Source organism: Ammospiza caudacuta, chromosome 1 (assembly GCF_027887145.1).
Source record: "Ammospiza caudacuta isolate bAmmCau1 chromosome 1, bAmmCau1.pri, whole genome shotgun sequence".
NCBI lineage: Eukaryota > Metazoa > Chordata > Aves > Passeriformes > Passerellidae > Ammospiza > Ammospiza caudacuta.
The window spans coordinates 125660615-125683107 of NC_080593.1; the positions used below are offsets into that span (position 1 = coordinate 125660615).

General features: G+C 43.2%; 1 protein-coding gene across 1 annotated transcript in view; it reads left to right on the forward strand.

Moving 5' to 3' along the window:
* Positions 1-16465: 16465 nt before the first annotated feature.
* STMN2 (stathmin 2) overlaps positions 16466-22493 on the forward strand; it is a 39823-nt gene continuing 33795 nt past the window's right edge. The window contains exon 1 of the mRNA XM_058807442.1: positions 16466-16645. Within this exon, the coding sequence (XP_058663425.1) occupies positions 16627-16645 (19 nt within the window). The 5' untranslated portion in view covers positions 16466-16626. The remainder of the gene's footprint in view (positions 16646-22493) is intronic.

A 22493-nucleotide genomic window follows, 5' to 3' on the forward strand; every position in this document is an offset into this window, starting at 1 on the left:
CTACACAGCAACCAATAACTATTGTGGATACACAGAAATGCCCTTCTCTCTGTGACTGGTTTTAACTAAGCAAACTACCCATGCTCAAATCACGATAGTACTCAGGGCAGCACTACACAAATCAGTGCACAGAATTCCATTGTGCCTCTTGTTGTCCAAAAACTGTGAGGGATTTGGCAACTGCCAAGCAAGCCAGTAGTGCTGGGATTAAGTAACACAACCTTTTTCTATGACTATAACTACTTCTGGCTCAATAACTATAGATGCTCCCTAAATTAATTTACACTGACCTGTAAAAATGCCACTAACAGTAAAACCATTAAAGCCTTTAAGAAAAAATTGAGACATTTAGTAACCTCCATAGTTAAAAAAGTAAACTCTTTTATAGGCTGAAATACAGGAATCTTTCAACTTCCAGTCCCAATATGTTTTTACACCTGGATCTACTAAAATGATGGTCCATTTGTCAGACTTCTGTTCTTCATGTAAAACTACCCTGAAGTCACTTTTTTTTCCTCCTCAGGGAGCTCAATGGATTAGTTGGCCTTATTTTTTTAATATATGGGTCTGTCCTTACAGCTGTTGGTGTTTCCACCACTCCCTGTTTCCTCAAGGACATTTACACAGCAGCTCTCTTGAATTGTGCTTGTTAGTGCAGCAGCTGAAGCAGGGCATGCCATGGTAACCAGCCCTCAATGACCTCTGATGTCTCTGACAGTGCTGCAACAGCCCCTGCTATGTGAGTGGGATGAACACATTTACTGGCAGTCTCAGGGAGAAATCTGCAAATGATTGTACAAACACACACCATGGTCTCCCATCCGAATTGCAAAACCATTCAAAACACTAACTGAACAAAGTATTTGTTGTTTTCTTCACTGCTATGGTTATATGCATACATAAAGAAGTAATCTTGTTTTATCCTGTAATAAGGGTGATGCACAACAAGTCTAGGGCTACAATAGTGTAAAAGCAGACATCTTCACCCCTAAACAGTGCTCATTTTTCTTTGTCTCAGTCACACACAAACGCTGCTCGGAAACATGCTAGAGAGGGAATCAATGCACCATTGTGGCAGTGGGAGTGGGACTGGCACCTGAAAGCCTCATTTTGAAAAATATGGATTGCTCCCAACACTTCTGAAAGGTGTAATAACTCCCCACTCAAGGCTACAAGGATCCTGGATGGTTCTGATTGCAACTGAATGTGTGTCATTCCCAATGCTACCACATTATAGAATTTATGAAGCATCTGCAGAAGGTTTCAAATGAACTCCAAATTTCAAAGCGATATCCAGGGGGTATTGCACTGAATTCATTAGGGGTTGCTTTGAAGCAAAGACCTTCAGGCAAGAGCCCCAGAGTTTCCCAAGCCTGAGTGAAGCTTTCAGAAACCACTGCAAGCAGTTTGAAACAGAGATGCGACAAGGCTCTAAAATAAAACAGCATGGTAAAGTGCAATCTTTCATACAAATCCCAACTAAACTCATGGAAATACATCTGCTAACTGCAGCTGGTCAGAGCTGTCACAAATGGGTTTATGATATTTAGTGAGGCAACAAACTGCCTCTAAAAAACTACTGAGAAAGCAGTGGAGCTGCTGAGCATGACAATTAATTGTTTCCACTTCAATGAGATGAGGGAAACAAGCACAGGAGACCCATGGAAGATAAGCTTAGCATCCACCTTGGGAAGTTCAGCAGATAGCTTTGTGGAATGCTGCTGCCAAAATCCTTCTGACACAAAACCCTTCAGAGATCAGCTCTGCAAGCCTTGGCCAAGGAGGTTCTCTCCTCTGCCTCCTGCTGGGGATCAGATCAAGTCCTGAGGGTTGGCAGCTCTGCTCATCAGCTGCAGTGCAAGAACCGTGGTGTAGCCAGGCCTCCCCTTTTCCTGGCCCCTGTTACTCCTTGCCTGAGCTCCTGCTGGGGCCAGGTCTGTTTCCAGCTCCTCAGGAGAGCTCAGGAAGCTGCTTTCCTCCAGCCAAGCAGATAATCCACATTCCCTGCCCAGGCCTTGGCTCTTCCCGCCAACGCCTACAGCCGGCAGGACTGAGCCCAGGCTTGCTCATGGTGTGCAAGACTTTGGCTTGCAAGTTGGCCCCCCAATCTGCAGAGGATTTCTGGCACATGTGAGTGTGCATGGCAGAATCAGGCTGCTATTCCGAGAAATTGGACCAATCTCATCCCAGCAAAGCTAGTGGTGATTTTTGTAATTAATGCATTAGGAACAATCCTCAGGAATTATGCTGAAATGCAATTTTCCATTAGCCTCCACAGGGCGGCAGTTTTACAATATGACAATTATTCAAATATCACTTCATTGTAAAAATTACAGATTTAAGCTGTGTCATGGGTTTTGACATTTGATAAATTCATGACACTTTTTATTACATGTTCCTACTCAGGTGTTAATGCGCAAAACCTCATAAATGCAAAATAATACAATAAAACTTCTGACTTAAGACATTAATTAGCTGATTAAACTGTCACACAAGATTTGTTTGGCCTTTATAAATTAGTACCTCAACCGTCATAATTTATAAGCAGAACAAATAATAAAACAAAAGGCTTGATTCACTAAAAAAAAACTAAGGTTTTGCACAAGGCCAAAGTAGCCATGGAAAATTGATTTTCCACAGCTTACTCAGTCTTGAATAGACACTGCTTTGTAAAAAAAATTTTATTGAGTGGAGCCAAAACTCATTATAGCTTAGACCATTATTAAAAGTGTGTGTTTGCACCATTATTTCTAATGTCATCAACATCACATTTTAATATCATGTATAAAGAGCTCAAAGATGTATTTGAATTTTATTACCAGGGTCAAAGAAGGGGACTGTGCAAGATCTTTAGTAGAATGTGGGCTGTTGGAAAAGGAAAATGATTATGCATTGTTTCTCACAGGATGAACTGTGGGTAAAGAGCAGGTTCAAGGTAAAGTGAAGCAGCACTTTTTGTACAATGTACCACTATGGAAATCATTATCATTGAACCTAAGGACAGCCAAGACAAAACCAGCACTGGACAAATTTGGAGAACGGGAAATTACACACATCATTCCAGGTGCTGCCTAGGAAACCTCTTGACCAGTGATCACTGGAAGCTGGGAAGCCCTGAGCAGCATGGATTATCCTTTCTTCAGAATTTGGCCTCACTGTGGGAAGCAGGTTGGGCCACAGACCTCCGGGGGAAGTCTTCCAACTTGAATTATGGTACATCCCTCTGTCCATGCCTTGGCTTGCACTGTTAACATCCTGGCTGGGATCAGAAAATATGAGGGCTACGTGGACTTTTTATTTGAACTGGCATGGAAGACTTTATGCTGTGTAAATAAAAAAAATGGTGTTACCTGATCCAAGAAACATTAAAATCAGCAGTCTTCAGTAATTTCTCTAGTCATTGAACTGGTCTAGTTGACTTTGCCAGGATTATCATAAAGAAATTAATCTTCAGCATACTCGACACAGCTGAATAATAAATAATTGTAAAATGCTGGTTGCATAGGGCTGAGCAACCTGCATTTTACAGTTGATACAATTTCTAATCCACCCAGCTGCTCACCCAGCTCTTGGCAGAGATCTGATCCCATGGAGTCACAGAGCTCAAATCCAGAGTTGCCACCTGTGATCACCTAATCTGGAATACTTTTCATAGGCCACTACCTTTGTACTGAGCTCAGTAACTTTGTGTTTGACTTAAATACATTTTCCAGCATGATATCTTGTCTTAATTTGAAAATGAGAGATGGGGAACCCATCTCTTCCTTTCATCATATATTTCAATGGTTAATCACTCTTTCTGTTAAAAACGGGCACAGAATTTCTAATTTTAATTTGGCTGGTGTCAGCTTCCAGCCATTGCTTCCGTAGTATTTGGAATTTTCTTATAGTGAATATGCTCACACATTTTAATGAGGTCACCTCTGAGTCTTGTTTTTAATTCACTGACATGCCAATTTCTTTATTTCTCATGGGATGAGGTATTTCTTACAGCTCATGAATCATTTCAGTAGTTCTTTCCCTTGCTCTTATAAACCTTTGAACCATTTTAAAAATATGAATATGAAATGGATACAATATTCCATTTCTCTGCAGAGAAGTAAGACATCTCCACACTCTTATCAAGAATCTGTTTTTAATGGGCATCCTGCCATTGACTGCAGCACACAAATTGAATTTGTTTGGATGAATAAAATCATTTTAGAAGACTGAGAGTTACTATATGAGTGAACTTTTTTATATTCAAAGGTTTGGTTGAGCATCCAAATTCCTGGGTAAAGATATCAAATTTCCTAGTGAAACTTGTTGGCTGTCAAACCGTGGCCTTTCAAAAGTCAGATTACCACCTGATCTCAGTTTTCATAAATATAAAATTGGAACAAAATCTTGTTAACCCTGGCACAAGAGGAAAAAAAATGCTTGCTGTAATACTGTCGTAGCAATTCTGTTCTTCACCACCACCAAAATTTTCAAAGAATTATGCCACAGAAATTTTCAAACAATTATGCCACATTAATAGTATTGTTCAAACTGGAGAAAAGAATTCCCCAGGGGAACATTAGAGCAGCCTTTCAGTATCTACAAAAGAACAGGAGAGGGACTTTTAAAAAGGACATGACATGATAGGACAAGGGGGAATGGCTTAAAACTGAAGAAAGGTCGACTTAGATTCGGTATTTGGAAGAAATTCTTGACTCTGAGGATGCTCAGGGTGCTCAGAGAAGTAATGGATGTCCCAGCCCTGGAAGTATCCAAGGCCAGGCTGGATGGAGCTCTGAGCAACCTGGTCTAGTGGAAGGTGTTCCTGTCCAGAAGAGGGAGGCTGGAACTAGATCATCTTTCAGGTCCATTGCAGCACAAATCATTCTATGATTCTATGAAAAAATAATTTTATGAAACAGTTCTTTCTTCTCCATGGGCAATTCAAAGCAACTTCTTAGCCTGTAAAACCCCTGTATCTGTAAGAAAAACTTTTATCCTAGTGCTACAATGGTGAGATAGATGATTACTGAGGTAAAAAAAGGAGTGTTGGCTGTACTGTGTTAGTTCAAACCTACTGAATTTTGCAAACTTTAGCTGACAATTCTCATTTTAGAATTGCTGCTGCCATAACAGATGTTTAATATTGCCAATTTAAATGCATTACCAAACTGAAAAAAGAGCTCTCTAAATATACATTATTTCCTTTAGAAATTATTCCTTTTTAGTGATAGAGATACATGGTTTCTCAGAAGTGATGGATGCTGCATTCCTTTTGCTGTTCAGGATTCTTATCATCCCTTCAGACAATTGAATTTCATCCATTTGTAACATCTATTACCAGCAGAAAGACTGCAAGTAAAAACCAATGACTGGAATCAGAACAGCTTTGGCAATACAGTCAATGAGTACTTCACTGTTCCATATCAGTACCCAGTAATCCCATATTTAAAAAAATATTTAAATGGTATTTACTTAGACTTAGAAATTAGAACTCAAGCAATACCGTGAAAAAGCTCACAAGGGATAAGAATTCATTATATTCATACAACATATTTCTGTAAAATACACTTTAACCTGGATCAATTTGATCCTTTGATTTTTGCAATGGCACTAAATAAATACAAGTACATTAAATGTCTAAAGGTTGATTAACCAGAGGGACTGAAGAAAGCAATATCTGGCTTAGCAACTTTTTTCAAACAGGTATTTTCTAGGCAGAATCTTCTTTAAATCACATTGAAGCAGCATTTCTTAGTAATCTAAGTGAGACTATTCAACTGATGCTAGTAGAGACAAAACTACTAAAAAAATTTTTGATTTCATAAATAATTATTTGCAGAATGACTCAGAGAAAGGAATAGTCCTTTCCAGACTTAAAAATTTATGAACTGGTGACACTCTATTGATTGGAGCATTTACTGCACTTTCCATAGGGCTAATTAACAAAACTGCCCAGAAAATTAAATATAGTACTTAGCAGGATGACACTATGGCCCAGCTCTTTGCAAACATCCCCACAGTGAAACACTGCCCTCCTCATGGAGGGGCCTAAGGAGGAGCTGACTGCTTGTCCTGGTGAAGCCAGAGTGCTTCTCACTAACTCCAATTACCTTGTGCTTATCTACACAGGAATATAAAGCTACCTAGAAGATGTGTAAATTGCAGGGTCTGACCCTTGATGAAACAACAATGCTAAAATTCAGATGTAAAGGAATACTTGGTTTGTTTCCTCTATCATTTAATTTTAAACCATTACTATAGCATGGAATATATGGAAAAATAAATTTTTGTTATTTTTTCAAATAGCATAAATTTGAATTGTTATATGTGCCAGGTGCAAAGGTACAGATCCAGCAACAGGCTGTCTAATGTAGCAGAGAACAGCAACCTGGAAAGCAGAGTCTGAAAGGGATCGGCAGATCCCAGTGGAGAAATGGCATGAACTCTTAGAAGCAGCTCTATTATGACAAGATAAGCTAATACAATTTTTGAACATGTTAAAAGAAATGAGCAAAAACAGAGAGGCAGTTCTTGTCTGTTGATGACATCATTTTAGAATAATGTTTCTACTACAATTTTTTTTTAAAAAGCAAGGACAGAAATGGAATGAGAAGAGTCACAAAGCAAAGACTTAAGATAATGCCTTAAAGCAAGAAACTTCAGGGACCAAGTCATCTTGGTTTTTCAGAAAAACAACTGAAAAGAGACTGAAAACTAAAACAGAAAAAGAAAATCAGAAGACAGAAGGCAGAAAAATTCAGCTGCTGAACTGGAAGTTTTCATCTAATGTGTTTTTCCATGCTTCATTATTACAATGGCCATGTACCATGGAGCCACTGACAAAGATGGACAGCTTTTTTACCTTTTTTTTCTTTTTCTGTCTCAAGTTCTTACATGACTTGAATCTAATACGTTTGATTGAACAGGAAATCAGATGTAAGTCAGGAATTTTTCAGCTCTAGAAAAGATAAAAGTGAGTTACAGCTTTAATTGGCCATTGAATTAGCTCATATGAATAATAGCTCACAGTCTTTTCAAGTTCTGTGGCTTAATAAGACTCCCTTTTATTTCTTTTTCTGAAGATTTCTGGAAAATATTCGTTTCTTCTGAACTTAGTGATTACAGTCCAACTTCAGACATGAAAAAATAGATAGCTATGCAAACCAAAAAACACAAGTAGCATAATCTGCTGGGAACACAGGTTTTTTACCACCTTTGACATGTCTGCTACAGGACAAAAACTGACAGGGCACATTGTGACATGGGATTGCACCAGACAGGCTTTGCAGAGCTGCATATAAAAATAAGAAAGGGCAAAAGAGGACAGACAGATATGCACCAGACAGCAGAACCATCACCCATGTCACAGAGCTGGAACACTGGCTTCTGTAAGCTCAGAGCTGAACTAACAAGCATAGGAGAAATTTTATGCCATTCAAAAACTAAATTCCTATTGAGCCCCATACCTACAGTGCCCACAAACATGCATTAACAAAAGCCACCTTGTCTGAAGCAATAATCAAATCAAAAGGTCAGTAAAGAAAACCATTCTTTATTGTCTGTCATGAGTTACTAAGCCTGTAGCTCCCTACCTGCATAAACTCTTCCTAAAACCCCATTTTCCCTGCAAACAGTAGCATTAGAGATGTTTAGTTAATCTCTGACCAGTCACAAGCTATTAGTGCATTGCCACTATTTTCCATGACCCAAATTAAATATCTACCCAAGTACTCTTCATTCTTAGGGTACCTACCCCCACTATTCAGAGGCAGTGACTCTAGCGAGATAAAACTTCCACAAGAGACAGGGACGCAAAAAAAAAATTTCAAAAACTCCACCACCTTCTACCTTCAGCACAAAGTGCACTCATGAGTCCTAGAGATTTAAAACAGGAGTATTGCCATTAAAGTACCCATCACAAATCCGAAGCTCCATACTATCCAAACAAGCAGCCCTGTCTAGAGACAGAAGGAAGCACATGGGTCATCAGAACACCTTTTACTCCCCTTCCTGGAAATCTACCCAGTACAGGGGTAATAATAACTTCCTGTATTTATGTCACAGTCTTTAACTGCTATTTTTGCATATGACCACTATGCTATATTCACCAAACAGTTAATCAATACTTTGCTTTCACCTCATAACTCACTGTGTGACCTGTGCTTTGTTCACATCTCATTATTCAACTGTCTTATGATGCCAGAAATATTAATTTCCTCCAGAGTTTCTGAGTGCTGCACAATCATTTCAACATCTGAGTGCTGCACAAATTCAAATTAATTCACAAAAATTCACAGCAGCAAAGAAAAGGTACTACTGCAGTTTAAAATACAGGGCAAGGAGGCACAAAATAATTGAAGGCAGAGGTATTCACTGATTTTAGATCTTATTTCTGAGGCATTACAGACATAATTTAAAAGTATTTAAAAATACTTCAAAAACAGACATTGCAACATCCCTTGCAGGTGTGATTGCTGAGGAAATTGGATTTAGGGCTCTAAAAGGGGTCATTAAAAATTAGATAATTAGAAACTATTACACCATTAGAGGTTCCACACAGGACTGGTTTTTAGCACTACACAGGAAAAGTATCTTTTGTGCAACAGTGCATTATTACAGTTGCATGACCTTTCCTTCCCCTCCCATTGTTCATTATTGACTTCCCAGCTCAAGCAATAAATGAAGCAGGAGCCACACGGCATCACTTGGCTCTCCTGCACAGCCCCAGCACATCCCCAGAGCAGGTCCATCCTGCACAGAGACAGAAATCCTGCACAAAAACAGTATGTGATCACCCATGTATAATAAGGGGACCAAATTAAGGTTGCCAAGCAACCACCTCCCCACATTATGCCACAAATCCCTGTTCTTCATCTCTTCAGCAAACACATGCCAGGCCTGTCTCACAACCTGACTCTCCCTTGTCTGCTTCTGTGACCCTAATTACCCATTCTCCCAAAGGCTTCTTCGTTGCAGTTTCTTTGTCCAGCCAGTGCCCATTTTCTCTCATTATTCCAGTTGTTACCCTGTCTTTCTGCTCTTTGTAATTAGCATTTTGTTCATCCCATTTTCCTATTTCCTTGACCAGCTCTCAGTCTGCTGACACTGCTAAAAAATAAGGGACAAACAACACTAAAAATATCAGATTAAGATCATGAAGTCTGGCAAAGACATAAGAAAAAACATTTGTTAAATGAAATTTCCTGTAAACACTTTAATGTACTGAGAGCAAGACTAGAACTAAAAAGTTCTCTTACACTTCATTCTCAAAGTGATTTTCTGCTACTGTTTCTAAGTGTGAATTTCACACTAAGATTTCAGCTAATATCTTCAAAGTCTGTTTTATCTAACCTCAGCATATTTTTACTTTACCATCATCTGTTGTTTTGCACGCTAAATCACTTAGTCAAAATAAATTTTAGTTGTAGAAAGAATAGATGATGTGCCTGGTATCAAGAACCTTATCTTTATTTGACAGACAACAACACAACTAACACTTATTGCCTTAAAACAAATATTTCTATGAATATGCCTGACTACATATAGAAAAATGGTCTGGAATACACTTGGAACAGCAAAAGGTCTGTGGGTCTTCTCGAAGGCATGTGAGAAAAAGCCATGATGAAACAGCTGATAACCAGGCAACGGTAACAAGAAATTTAATAAATTCAAAAAAGAGCAAAAGAAAGTTGAAATAGCCCAGTACTTTCTTACAGCAAGCAGTAAGGAGGACAGAGCAAAGTGAATCATGCACTCTATAGCATGGTTTCGTTGCTGACTTCATGTAACATGAGGCATTTTGCTGTTCAGAAAATTACAGTCAAGAAAGCAAATCAGAACCCTGTCAGGATACGCTTCATCTGGACAGAGCACTGGGAGGACACTTTCCAGCTAGGCTTCCTGGTCCTGGAATGACTTGTGATTTAGGTCTGCTGAACATTGGCAACAGCACTTCTGCTTTTCTAGGAAATTTTCACTGTGAACCTCTGAGGTGCAGCAGATGGTGTTGTTCCCCATCAGACTAATATAACTTCTTCTCTATCATCTATTTCTCCCATTTTAAAAGTATAGTTGGATCTGATATTCCTCCCTCAATTAACTTTTACTTTAAAGAGGGAATGACCCTCTGAAAGAATAGTTAGTATCCACATCAAGGTAAACATAACAGATCTTGGTAGGACACGTGCTCAATATAAATAAAAGAAGATGCTCCTTCACACAGCAAGGAGCTGCTCTGTGGAACAGATTTCCATGAGACACTGTGAATACTATAGAACGAAAAAGATCGGTCAAGGGTTACTGAATATCAAAATTGCATTAAGCCCAGGTATTCCTGAGGGCAGCCAGTGGCTGGAATGATCCCTAGGGAAGTTCTTCATGTGCTTTTCCTACTGTCAGCCTTCCCCCAGAGCTCACCTGCAGCCAGTGAAGATAAAGAGAAGCTGCACTACTAAAGGGTAGGCAACTAAATATGTCGAGATTACAGGAGGGCCTCAAAGTGCAATACTGGGAGAATAACAGGAGCTTGCCCTTTGCTGCTACTCCTTGGCATGTGCTTGTGGCTGCTCTTCCTACACATTTTCCCATTTCAAAGACAAGCTCATCGCATTACAAAAATAAAAAATTAGACTTTATCTGTGAAGAGTGAACTGAAGAAGAAAGAAACTGGGGATTTTTATTTTTTTTTTCAATCAAGGGAATATGGATGTGGAAGCAAGAAGGCAGGGGAGAGTCAAAGAATTACAAATGTAAGGATTCACATGGAGACATCAGGCTGAGCATCTCTAACAGCACTTCTGTAAGCACACTGAATGCATGCAAGGATGTGGGGAGGCTGCCCAGTGGGGGCTAACACAAAGATGGACCAGGATGAGAAAACCAAAACTGTTCCACAGGCACTGGGATTCCCCTCCTAGCTGCCCTGTCCAAGAGCTGTTCATGAGGGGTTCATCCAAGTTGAGAATGTCACTGACTAGAAAATTCTGCTCTCTGGTGGGAGGGGAGGATACGCAATTTACAGGCTACTGGATAGATGGCTCCTTGGTTTAATTCCACACAAGAGTTCTCAGGGTGTCATGCACATGCTACCCTCGTTCAGAATGACACAACTGGTTTCCTTCCACCTCAATCTGCCCAGTCTCCACCCACCAGGTCTATGGTTTATGTGTTCTTGACACAGCACAGATCTAGCTGCAACCAAGTCACTCCCATCATGGCCTTGCACAGCTCTAGCTCACAGCTCATGGACAAGGCTGTTGAAGGAGATCTCATTATGTACAACACCTGTGCTAGCATTAAGCCATTGCTTACAGATTTCTACGAAAATTAAAAAAAAATAAATCCACAAATGCCATAATATCATTATTCAGCTTCCCCACGGTGATCCTGAATGCTGCTGAAAGGAGCACCACGTGCAGCCATGCAAGAATAAAAGCCTGCATGAAACCAGGCGAGCACTAAAGCTGCCTTTCTCCAACATGTGTGTGGAACAAGCAGCAACTGAAATCACTAATGGTGACATTGTTTGCAGCTGGCTTATCAAGCTGCTACCAAGCTTCTTTGCAAGATGATTTTTAGATAGGCTATGCTCAGCAAAAAAAGCACAATTTCAGAAGCAGAGAAATGCTAATGGGAATGTAACAGTACTCCACTGCGTCATTCGCCACAGCACGAGTGTTACACGGGGAAATGAAAGAATAAGAAAGACACAATTCAAAAAGAAAATGGTCACCATACTTCAGATGCAAGGCAGTCATACATACATACATATATATATATATATATATATATATCTGCTCTTTCTTTCTCCCTGTGTTTTCAGTACACAGCTGATCTTTTCATCTGCTTGGTATATTTATACAGTTCTACAGAAAATTTCAGAAAAAGTTACCAAAAAATCTCAAATGTTACAAAGATTATGAAAATCACACATGCACATATTTGGAGTCTTCTCTCTCTAAATTTCACACTAAAATATGCTTGCTTATCTACTTACTGAAACACGAACTATGCTAACACCTTCTAATCTGTGGTTAACCTGCTGTGAAGAGTAAGGCAAAACAAAAGATTTTTTCACCCATGGAAAGAAAATATTCTGGTAAACATTCCTGCAAGAAAATCTTATTGTACTCGTGCTTTCAAGGGCACAGAGGACTGTGTCAAGGTTCCTTTTTATGAGAACAAAATGAAAAGAAAATATCAAATGGTGCTCAAAAAGGGGATATCATCCATCTTGTTACGTATGTAGAGAGAAAAACACAACATGTGAGTATATAATCTAAAACTCCATCACTATATAAATGCATTGGAAGAGTAATTAAGGTTGTATAGGCACCATTCTTCTTTGAGTTTTGAAGACTTTGTCATACAATCTGAACAATATCTTTTATCATAAATTTTGGTAAGGATGTGAAAGCAAGAGAGATGCAAATGAACTAATAATGAACAAATTAATAACTAATTTTCTAAAATTTCATAGATACAAAGAGAAATCACTCTTGAAGGCATAAAGAAGGAGTAAAAGTGAACAAATAGGAAAAAAAATCAGCTTCTCTAAATAAGGTCTATTACATTTCCTAATGACAAAGGTTAAGTGTAAACAATTCTCCCAAAATTCAGTAGGAGAAAAGCTGACTTTTCAGGTTATTTAAGAAAATTAAACAAAGTGGCAAAGCCACAGTAAGCCACACAGCACAGTCACAGAAAAGGAGATTCATGGCCTATTCCCATCTCTGTGATTCACATTTCAGTGCCAATGCAGATCATTTGCTTAGCAGCAATTGTCTTCAAAGTGCTGCGCAAACATTTTTCTTTCCAGTACCACCTCCCCTTTTCCCTTGTCTGCAATGGGGTAAAAAGTAAAATCTTTTCTAACAAATGGACAAAAGAACAATTGGGAAAAATGAACAAAAGGTTTTCAGTGATATGGCCATGGCCAGATAAATGTCCAACAAAAAAATGGATGAAAGCCACAGTTACACCCTACTGCTATTTAGAAGAAATTCAGGGGTGTTTTGCTCAGCAGTGCATCCTTACAGGCTGTACAGCCACAGACCTGGAGGTAGCCTAGCCTGCAAACACATTTTAATGTCAGTCAAGAAAAGGCACAAACTGTGAAAGAAAATAAGTCCTTGCCTTGCTGGAACATGCTGGAGTTTAATTCATGCTCCCGTAAAATTTATGTGGAACAAAACATCAAAAATGGCAGTCAGTGGAACAGAAATGATGTATGAGGTGTCTGATAACTGCTCCTGTACACGCCAAGATTTGACATGACAGTGATTGCCAAGCAATTTCTTGCACGGCTTTCTCGGCACCCCCCGCCCCAGGAGCTGCTTCCTGGGGGAGACCCGAGCTGTCATCGTCGGGGTCCCGCGTCCCCCAGGGATGACAATCCGCGTCTGCTCCCTCGCACAGGACCGCGGGGAGTCCCGGCCTGGGGATGGGGCCGGGCAGCGGCGCCGCTCCCGCGGCGGGGGAAGGGAGCGGGGCAGCGCTGCGGCCACTGCGGCGGCAGCCGGGAAGCGGGAAGCGAGTGAGCGAGGTCCCGCCAGGGCGGGGGAGCCTTCCCGCCCTGCCGGCCGCCCGTGCTGCTGCTTGAGCTCGGAGAACAGGAAAAGCAACCGAATAGAAGAGGCAGACGCCGGGGCGGGTCCGCTGCCTGCTGGGCGTGCCGGGCGGGGGATGGGGAGCCGAGGAGCAGAAATGTTCTGTGTCAGCGCAGCGCCGGTGTCACGTCCCTCCCGGGCAGCCGAGCCGGGCCGAACCGGGCCGAGCCGAGCGCCGGTGCTGGGAAGGCATCAGGGCGACGGGGAGCGGCGGGGCCGGCAGCCGGACCCTCAGCGCTCCCCGGGGCCGGGGTCAGCCGCAGCGATCCCTGCCTGCCCCCTCCTCGTCCGTCCCTGCCCCACGGCCTGTCTGTCTCTGGCCCCTCCGACCCTCCCGGCCCCACCGTGCCCGCCCGTGCCCCATCGCGCCCCGCTCGGGAGCGCCGCCGCCTCCAGCACCACGGAGAGCGCCCGGGCACCCTCGGCCCGCCCCGCCCGGCAGAGACCACCCCTGCCCCGGCACTGAACCACCCCTGCCCCGGCACTGAACCACCCCTGCCCGGGCACGGACCACCCCTGCCCAGCCCTGAACCACCCCTGCCCGGGCACTGAACCACCCCTGCCCAGCCCTGGACCACCCCTGCCCAACCCTGAACCACCCCTGCCCGGGCACTGAACCACCCCTGCCCAGCCCTGGACCACCCCTGCCCAGCCCTGAACCACCCCTGCCCCGGCACTGAACCACCCCTGCCCGGGCACGAACCACCCCTGCCCGGCCCTGGACCACTCTGCTCGGGCCCGGGAGCCTCGGCGGGTCCCGCGGCCGGGGCGAGGCCGCCCTTGTGTGCGTAGCACTGCGCCGGTGCTCACCGTTTCCTCTCGGGAATAAGCTCCTTTCACCACAGACATCCAGTCGCAATCTTGTCCCCTGCTCACCAAGGCCCCGACGCAGCCACAGAACCGAGGGCGCAGCAGTGACACACCCGAGAAAGCCCCCGGGTCCCGGGGCCACCTTCCCACGGGCAGGGCCTCTCAGGAGGGTGGGTCGGCCTTGCATCCCAATACAGCTGTTCCCATCCCCTGAGCCTTGCATCCCAATACAGCTGTTCCCATCCCCTGAGCCTTGCATCCCAATGCACCTGTCCTCATCCCCTGTGCCTTGCATCCCGATACACCTGTCCTCATCCCCTGTGCCTTGCATCCCGATACACCTGTCCTCATCCCCATGCCTTGCATCCCAATACAGCTGTTCCCATCCCCTGAGCCTTGCATCCCAATGCACCTGTCCTCATCCCCATGCCTTGCATCCCGATACACCTGTCCTCATCCCCATGCCTTGCATCCCGATACACCTGTCCTCATCCCCATGCCTTGCATCCCGATACACCTGTCCTCATCCCCATGCCTTGCATCCCGATACACCTGTTCTCATCCCCTCTGCCTGCACCTCAGCAGGGAGCCGTCACGGTGTCTGCCTTGCCTCAGCTCACATGCTGGTGTCTGAGAATGGGGATGTTTCTCTCCCCAGACTCACTTATAGACTTCACTAATCTCATTTAAAGAAAAAACCTAGTTTAGTTTTTAGCATCGTCATCACTGTCTCAAAGACAAACCTAGCCTTATGCCCATGCTCTGAGTGATGCTTCACTCAAAGATGCTCTTCACTGACTTCAAGGAAGCTTGAGAAGCATAATTGTGAGTGACCAGTTCTAGGGAAGCAGACACAAAGTGAGAGCATCACAGCTAGGGATGGCATGCAGTGTGGGCTGTGCAGCTGCAAACAGCCCCACACAAGGAAGAACAACGGTGCCAATGCCCTGCTTTTCCCACCCACCCATACACACCCAGGAAACACATCTACAAGGAGCATACTCCAAATTGCAAGCTGAAAATTTGCCCAGGGCCCTGTCTGTCTGGAAGCAGCGTGGGAGTCTGGTATCCCTGAAAGCTCTTAACAATAAGGCTGGTTATCCCCTGAGAGACGCAAATGAGCTCCAGCTGGACAGTGAGATGAGAAGGCAAAGGTGGAGCATCCCTCTCTTTGTGCCAAGGTCTTGGATACTGTCTCCTCTAGGCCAGCAACTGCTCCCAGGCCTACAAGGTGTACAAACAGGTCCCACCACTGCCCTGTTTCTAGCAATGTTTCAATTAACCTCTACCACATTTATTTAGTGACTGCCAGTTATGTCACTGGCTTTCCTCTTGCCAGGGATAGAGAATTCTTAAAATTAGTGTAGGGAATTATTATAACGTGTCCATCCCCTTTCATGTAATGACCACATGAGATCCCATCCTGCACACTTTATCAAGGGAATCAATCACATCTTCCCAGTGACTCTTACCATAGTGCGTCAGGGAAGTAGTTACTGACTTCTGTCCACATTTATCCTGTTCTGGGATTTCCAGAGCCCTTTGAGAGGGTAAGCAGGTCCATCTGCCATTTCCCAAGGTTAAGAAAAGTTTGATATTACCAAGGTTAGTTCTGGGGACAGTAAAACAATCAAAAAGGTACTAAAATGCAGAAACATTCAGTATAAAACAATTGCATAGGATAACTGTGTACCCTTGCAGGAGGCAAAAATAATCTGAGCAGCTGTTTTACTGAAATGGTCTAGGAAATCCCTTGCAATGGTCCCTCTTCTTGTTGTATCTTTGGAATGAAATATGTTAAAATGAATTTGTGCATGTTTTACAGGTAGCAACAGCAGAGCCCTCAACACCAATAGGCTTTTTTCATGTAAGACATAAAACATTTGACATGGAATGTACTATTAACACCAGACCGAGGGGGGAGAAGCATCCAAGGACTGATTTCCATTTCAAACTGCATTCTGGCACTTTGTACTCCAGCACCATTGGTGGATCAATATTTAATGCCCGGAGATTCTGGCTCTGCAGGAGTCATGTCAGGGGACCTCTCGAGCCAATCTGCTTGGGTGGAGGAGTGATAATTATTCATGTGCTCCTGCCTCTTGCTCCTTCTCTTGCACAGCCCCACTCTGCTGACTCAGTGCCTTATTCAGTCTTCTCTCCCTCTCTCCACTGCTGTAGCTGGACCCCTTTGCCTTCTCCGCCTCTGAGAGCTGCACATCCCAGCATGGCTAAAACAGCAATGGGTAAGAAAACGCCTCTCTTTTCCTTCAGCCAACACTAAGGCTGCTGTCTCCTAGGTCTGCTACCTACCCTGGGTGTTCTTCTCGCTTGCCCAAAAGTTTAGGAAAAAAAAAATCAAGAGAACACGGAACGTATTTTTTATTTCATTGATCAGAGAAAAAAGGAGAGGGTGGGTGGGACATGGGGATGTTTTAACGTTTTAGTACCTAACCAGAGATCAGATTAATTATATAGCAATGGGTGAGGTCGGCATATGAGCATGGCAAAATTTTGAAACGGTTTTCATTATTTTAAAGGTTAATAGATATTATATATATATATATATATATGCATATATATAACACAGATATAGATAGATACTATATATGTGTGCGTGTGTGTGTATATATATATATATATATATATATATATATATATATATATATATAAAGAAAGAAAGAAAGAAAGAAAAAAAAATAAAAACGAACGGTAAAGTTATCCCTGCAGTCAATGTGCCTCCACCCATCCCCGCCGGCCGGAGTCAGCGCTCCCCTCTACCTCTGAAACCGGGTGGGGAGAAGAAAAGAAGAACGGGGGAGCGGCACCGCCGCCCGAAGGGGCTCGGCGCGGCTCGGGGGCTGCGGGCGGGGCCGGGCCGGGCCGGCGGGCCGCGGTGCGGTGCGGTGCGGTGCGGGGCGGGGGGGCTGCGGCGGGGCGGACCCCGCCAGGCGCGCACTGCGGCCGGCCGCGCCCAGCCCGGCCCGGCCCCGCACGGCACCGCGGAGCTGCGGGCGGGGGCGAGGGGGAGCCGCGCTCGGCGCTGCCCCGGCGCTGCCCGCACCTGCAGTCCGCCGGGGGGCGGGGGCCGGTGAAGTAGGTCACTGCATCACGGAGAGCCGGTGTGCGCCAGCAGCGCCCGCCCTGCGCTCTCTCCCGGGGGCAGCCGGCGGGGCTGCTGTTACCTCGCGTTTCGCAGCGGCGCGGAGAGCATCCATCCCCCTCCCTCCCTCCGTCCCCCGCAGGAGCCGCGCCCTGCCGCCGCCGCGGCGCCCCGGCCCCTGCCCGTCCCGGGAGCGGCCCCGCGGGGCGCGGCCCCTCCGCCCTGCCCGGCCCCGCGGGGCTCTCGGCTCTCGGGGAGCGCCTGCCCGCCCGGTCCCTGCTGCTCCTGCTGCTCCTGGCGGGAGCGAGGGGCGGTAGCCCGGCACTGGCCCCTTTGTTCGAGGGAGGCTGCTGGGTAGGGTGGAAGAAAAAATCCCAGTGAGGGTGTGGAAGAAGGAGAGGGAGAACAGTCGTGGGGTCGGACTGCTGAAAGCGTCCAGACCCTAACGCGCCTTACGGTTTTTTTTTTGTTGGTGTGGGGGGTTTTTTGGATTTAGGTTTTTTTTTTTTTTTTCTTTTTTCTTTTTGAGGAGGAAAGAGGCTGGACCTGCATTTGACGCATTCAAATTCAAGTTTTCACAATCATTCACCATTAATGTCATGCACACGCAAATCCCACAAAATAAAGATGAAGTGCTCCCAACACGATTAGTGTCCTCTCCAAGAAGCAAATCCAGTTCAAATTTCCATTTGTGCAGATTCTTGTTACCGCTGTTCATCGCATTGCACGAAGTTACAGCAAACCCTCCTGGCACCGGCTGAACCCGATGCATTACCCCAAAGCGTTTATCTGAATGCTGATGTTCCGCTCCTAAGGAACAATTGCTGTGCATTGAAAGCATTCTAACCCGGCTGTGGCACCCTTGGGAGCCAGGCATGAGACAGCTGTAGATGCAAACAGAGCAGGGACGTGAGGGCTGCGGGAGCCTGGCCAGCCCTGCAGTGCCGAGCACGCCGTCCCCTCCCCACTGCAGCAATCCCGTAATCAGTATTGATAATTTGTGCTCGGCCGGGGACTTAGCGCTGCAGAAGGCCTGTTAGGAATTCTGTCACAAGGGAAGGAAGGGCTCCTCAGCCTGGTGTTAATGGTCTCTCATCACACAAATATAAAGATTTCTACGGCAAGGGTGATGCCAGGAATCATTAGGTTTACCCAGAGACAGAGGGACTGTGTGGCGCCACTTTGTCTATTAATCCCTCGTTAACGAGCCACCTATACCAGCTATAAAAAGCCATGCAGCCCCCTAGCTCCAGTTTCCAAAAATACTATTTACAACAACATTCAATTATAAAATTAAAGTTACTTTATTAAAAGCATCTCCTATCTTTAAACTCACAAAGCTTAAAGGATTCTCCTCACCATTTCTTTCTTTAAACTATATTCTTCCTTGTTATCGTTATACATAGACAACATTTGTCTAGACAGCCTATTAGAATAAACCACTTTATTTCAAGAGTTACAACAAAGCAAGAAATTTTATTTTCATGTGGAAAAATAGATCCATTCTCAGTAATGCACATTTCCAGTTAGGGCTAAATGAGCTGCATTTGTTCCTGTACTCAAACTTTACCCAGTAGAACACTGAAAGAACTACAGAGTTCTGATTTTTTTTCCTGTTGAGCACCAGATTTTGCAAAGCGGCAATAAAGGCTAGGTCCTGCTACCACTAGAGCCAGCAAAACATTTCTAATCAGCTTAAACCAGCCCACTATTATGTTTCTGGCCCTGGTCCAGCAAGGCACTTAATCAGGTGTCTGAGCATGTGAATAGTCCTACTGGCTTTGGACAGAACTCTTCACATAACTCAGGTTAGGCAGATGCAAAACACCTTGAACAAGCCTGTGTTCATATTCTGCAATAGAAAGCAAAATTAAGCCTAAATTTCTATTAAGCTGTGTAAAATAAAAGGTTTTCAGGGAAAGCTCCTTTTACTTATGTAGGAGTTTCAACAGCTGCAAGAACTTCTGGAGATCATTACACTCTGAATGCTCACAAGATTCTTCTTTCTGTTTAGTTTACATAGTATATGAATGATACATGCCACACAAGCATCTTTGGGTTTTTTTTTAAGCGTGTCTTTTCTTGAAATTCCATGTAACACTGCTGTACAGAAATTCTGAGGGCTCTAAACTTCGTCCTCCCCCTGACACCATCTTAATTGTGTATTAGATAGAGGGACTCCTTCACACCTTAAGCTCCCAAGCAAACAGGTGGTGTGTTACATAAATCAGGGCCTTTGCCCTGATTTATGGCCCACAATCAGGTCACTACAGACCAATCAGGCCACATATCTGGTTTGATAAACTTACTTAGTGTAAAGTACATTGATGGCAGTGTGGAGGTGAAGCAGTGTGTGATGCCATTGGAACTGAAAAAGTGTTTGAAATCATTATTTCATTGTTTTGTTGTGATGTTTTATTTAAAGACTATTTATTGTTCTAACATCTTCAGACAGCCATCGTATAGAAAATCTCAGTCCCGATTATGGTTCTAGTTTATTTTATAGGAAGTTATTTAACATAAATACGCGGGGTATGTGTTAATAGTGTGTTATGAAAGTGTTTTAATGTCAACTCCTTTTGAGATAGTCAGGAACCCTGTAAGGTGATGAATGGGTGGGATTATGAGGATACAGGAATTGAGGCAGCGCCATGCTCCCTCTTTCTCAGACATAACAAATAATAAATTGTCAGATATAAAATATCTGAGTGAGGCTGATTGAACCATTGTAGAAGTACTTCAGAGCTGCTGTTCTGCTCTGTCATTTGCATTTTAGTTATAAGCTCAGACCTTGATACTTACCTTGATGGATGCAAAGCCACTGCTGAGTTTTTCTGTTGAGTACGGCATTATTAGTTTATCTGGTATGTAACATACATATGAAGTCATAAAGAAGTGTGTGGTTGTTGATTTTGACTGCTTCCATTATTTTAATAAGTGGCCTTTTTGTACTGCAAAGGGGTAAGAGTTCTGCCTGTAGTCTGCCGCTACACTTAAACAATTGCTTGATTGTCAACAATTGCACATGAGTAGTCATCTGAATATGAATGGCAATGACAAGCTTCAAGTTAAACAACATATGGCTAAGTGCCAGGCTGAATTTGGACTGAACACGCTTCTTTCCATATTATTCAGTTTTTAGCTGAAGGTTTTAACCTTCCGCTTTTATAAATAAATGAATATACATCAGCTCTGAATTATTTCCAACTGCCACAGAATTACATGTCTGTAAATAGGAAGTTGCTTTAAGAGAAGAATGAACATAGGCAAGTAACAGAAAGTTATTTATTGTATCATAATTTTGGCAGAAATGTAATTTGGCTGAGATACCACTGTTTCAAATTTTTTTAAGAACTAGGAGAAGACATCACAGAATATGCTGGGTTGGAAGACACCCATCAGGGTCACTGAGTCCAACTCCTGGCCCTGCCCAGAACCACCCCCCAGACTCACACCGTGTGCCCAAGAGCACTGTGCAAACATTTATTGAACTCTGTCAGGCTGATGCTGGGACCACTTCCCTGTGGAGCCTGTTCCAGTGCCCAACAACTCTCTGGGTGAAAAAAATGTTTCCCTAATATAATTTTGGTGTGATAAGGAAACTGAAGTGGTAGCATTTCAGTTGGGTTTTTTTTTTTTTTCTGTGAACTTTTATTACTGAGCTAATATAAAAATGTTGGTAAAATTTACTAAAGAACTGAGGTTAACACCTATTCATATTCTTTTCTTGGTTTTTAAAGACTTGATTACTCTTCCTACTATTGAGAATTAAGACAGGAATAATTTTAAAAAGAGTCCATATGGCTTAGGATTTATATTGCCTCATAGCAGTTCTTTACTTACCCTGAGGTGTACAGGCAGGAGGGATGGAACTTCATCTATTCCATTTTCTTATGGAATATAACCCATAACACACCGAGGAAATAAAAATAAACTTCAGCAGCTTGAAGACTTCCAAAATGTTCTCTCACCTCCACCTCCATTACCATCACCTCTTTGTCCCAATATAAGCTCTAGTTAGGCTAAAAACTTCCCTGTTTAATAATGTAATCCTGTAATTCATTCACATAGATTTTGTGAATTTGAATTTTCTTTAATTTTTTATTTAAGACTGGAAATTTTTTACTATTGGTACTTGTTCAACAATAGTACATTTCTCTATATCACATTTTGCACACTGATTTTTTATTATATATACTGTGTAATCTAACCTTATGGTTAGATTTCTCTCAGGTGACGCATTAATTTCTTTAGAAAAGAATTCTCCATTTTCAAATTAATAGCATTCATTTGAGAAAAAAAAAAACCTCATTGCAAAAAAGAGGTGGGGCACTCACATCCAGCAATATATTTAGGTAGTGTTTTAGCCTTCAAAGACTATATTGATTCTCCTAATTGCTGCAGAGAGAAGTGAGCATTTTTTTGTAGTCTAAAACACAGAGAGCAGAAGGTTCCCATGACAGATCAGTATGGGCAATACTTGACCTGTGCAGCATTTTCATGTAGGTCTAATTTAACTACTATAATAATTCACAGACAAAACAGGCAAAGAGATGCTCAGCACTTCTGAAAAATAACAAACATTAGGAGTCCTAAAGTAGGCATCCAAAAATGGTGTCACACCACATAATTGGTATAGTGACTCACTAAAAGCTTTGCTAAAGCTGGTACAGCAAAAAAAGCTGAAGATAAGGGACTGAAGGTGGCACCTGGCCCTGTGACCAGAGGCAAAGAGAGAGAATGTAAATTTGTCTTTCAACTTAGGGTATTAGGCTTCAAAATCCTTTATCCTGGCACTTTTGGTCGCTCTGCCCAAGAGGAGGAGCAAATGGAACACCATGAAGCAGCAGTGCTTGCTTACCTCTGCAGCAACAACCTGCAAAAAAATCCACTGTCAGTTCTCCATACAAGTCACCTTTAAAGCCAAAAAAGTATTGCCATCCTCAGTTGGCTTGTAGAGAACATGCCTTCTTCAGCATTTATCCATAAAA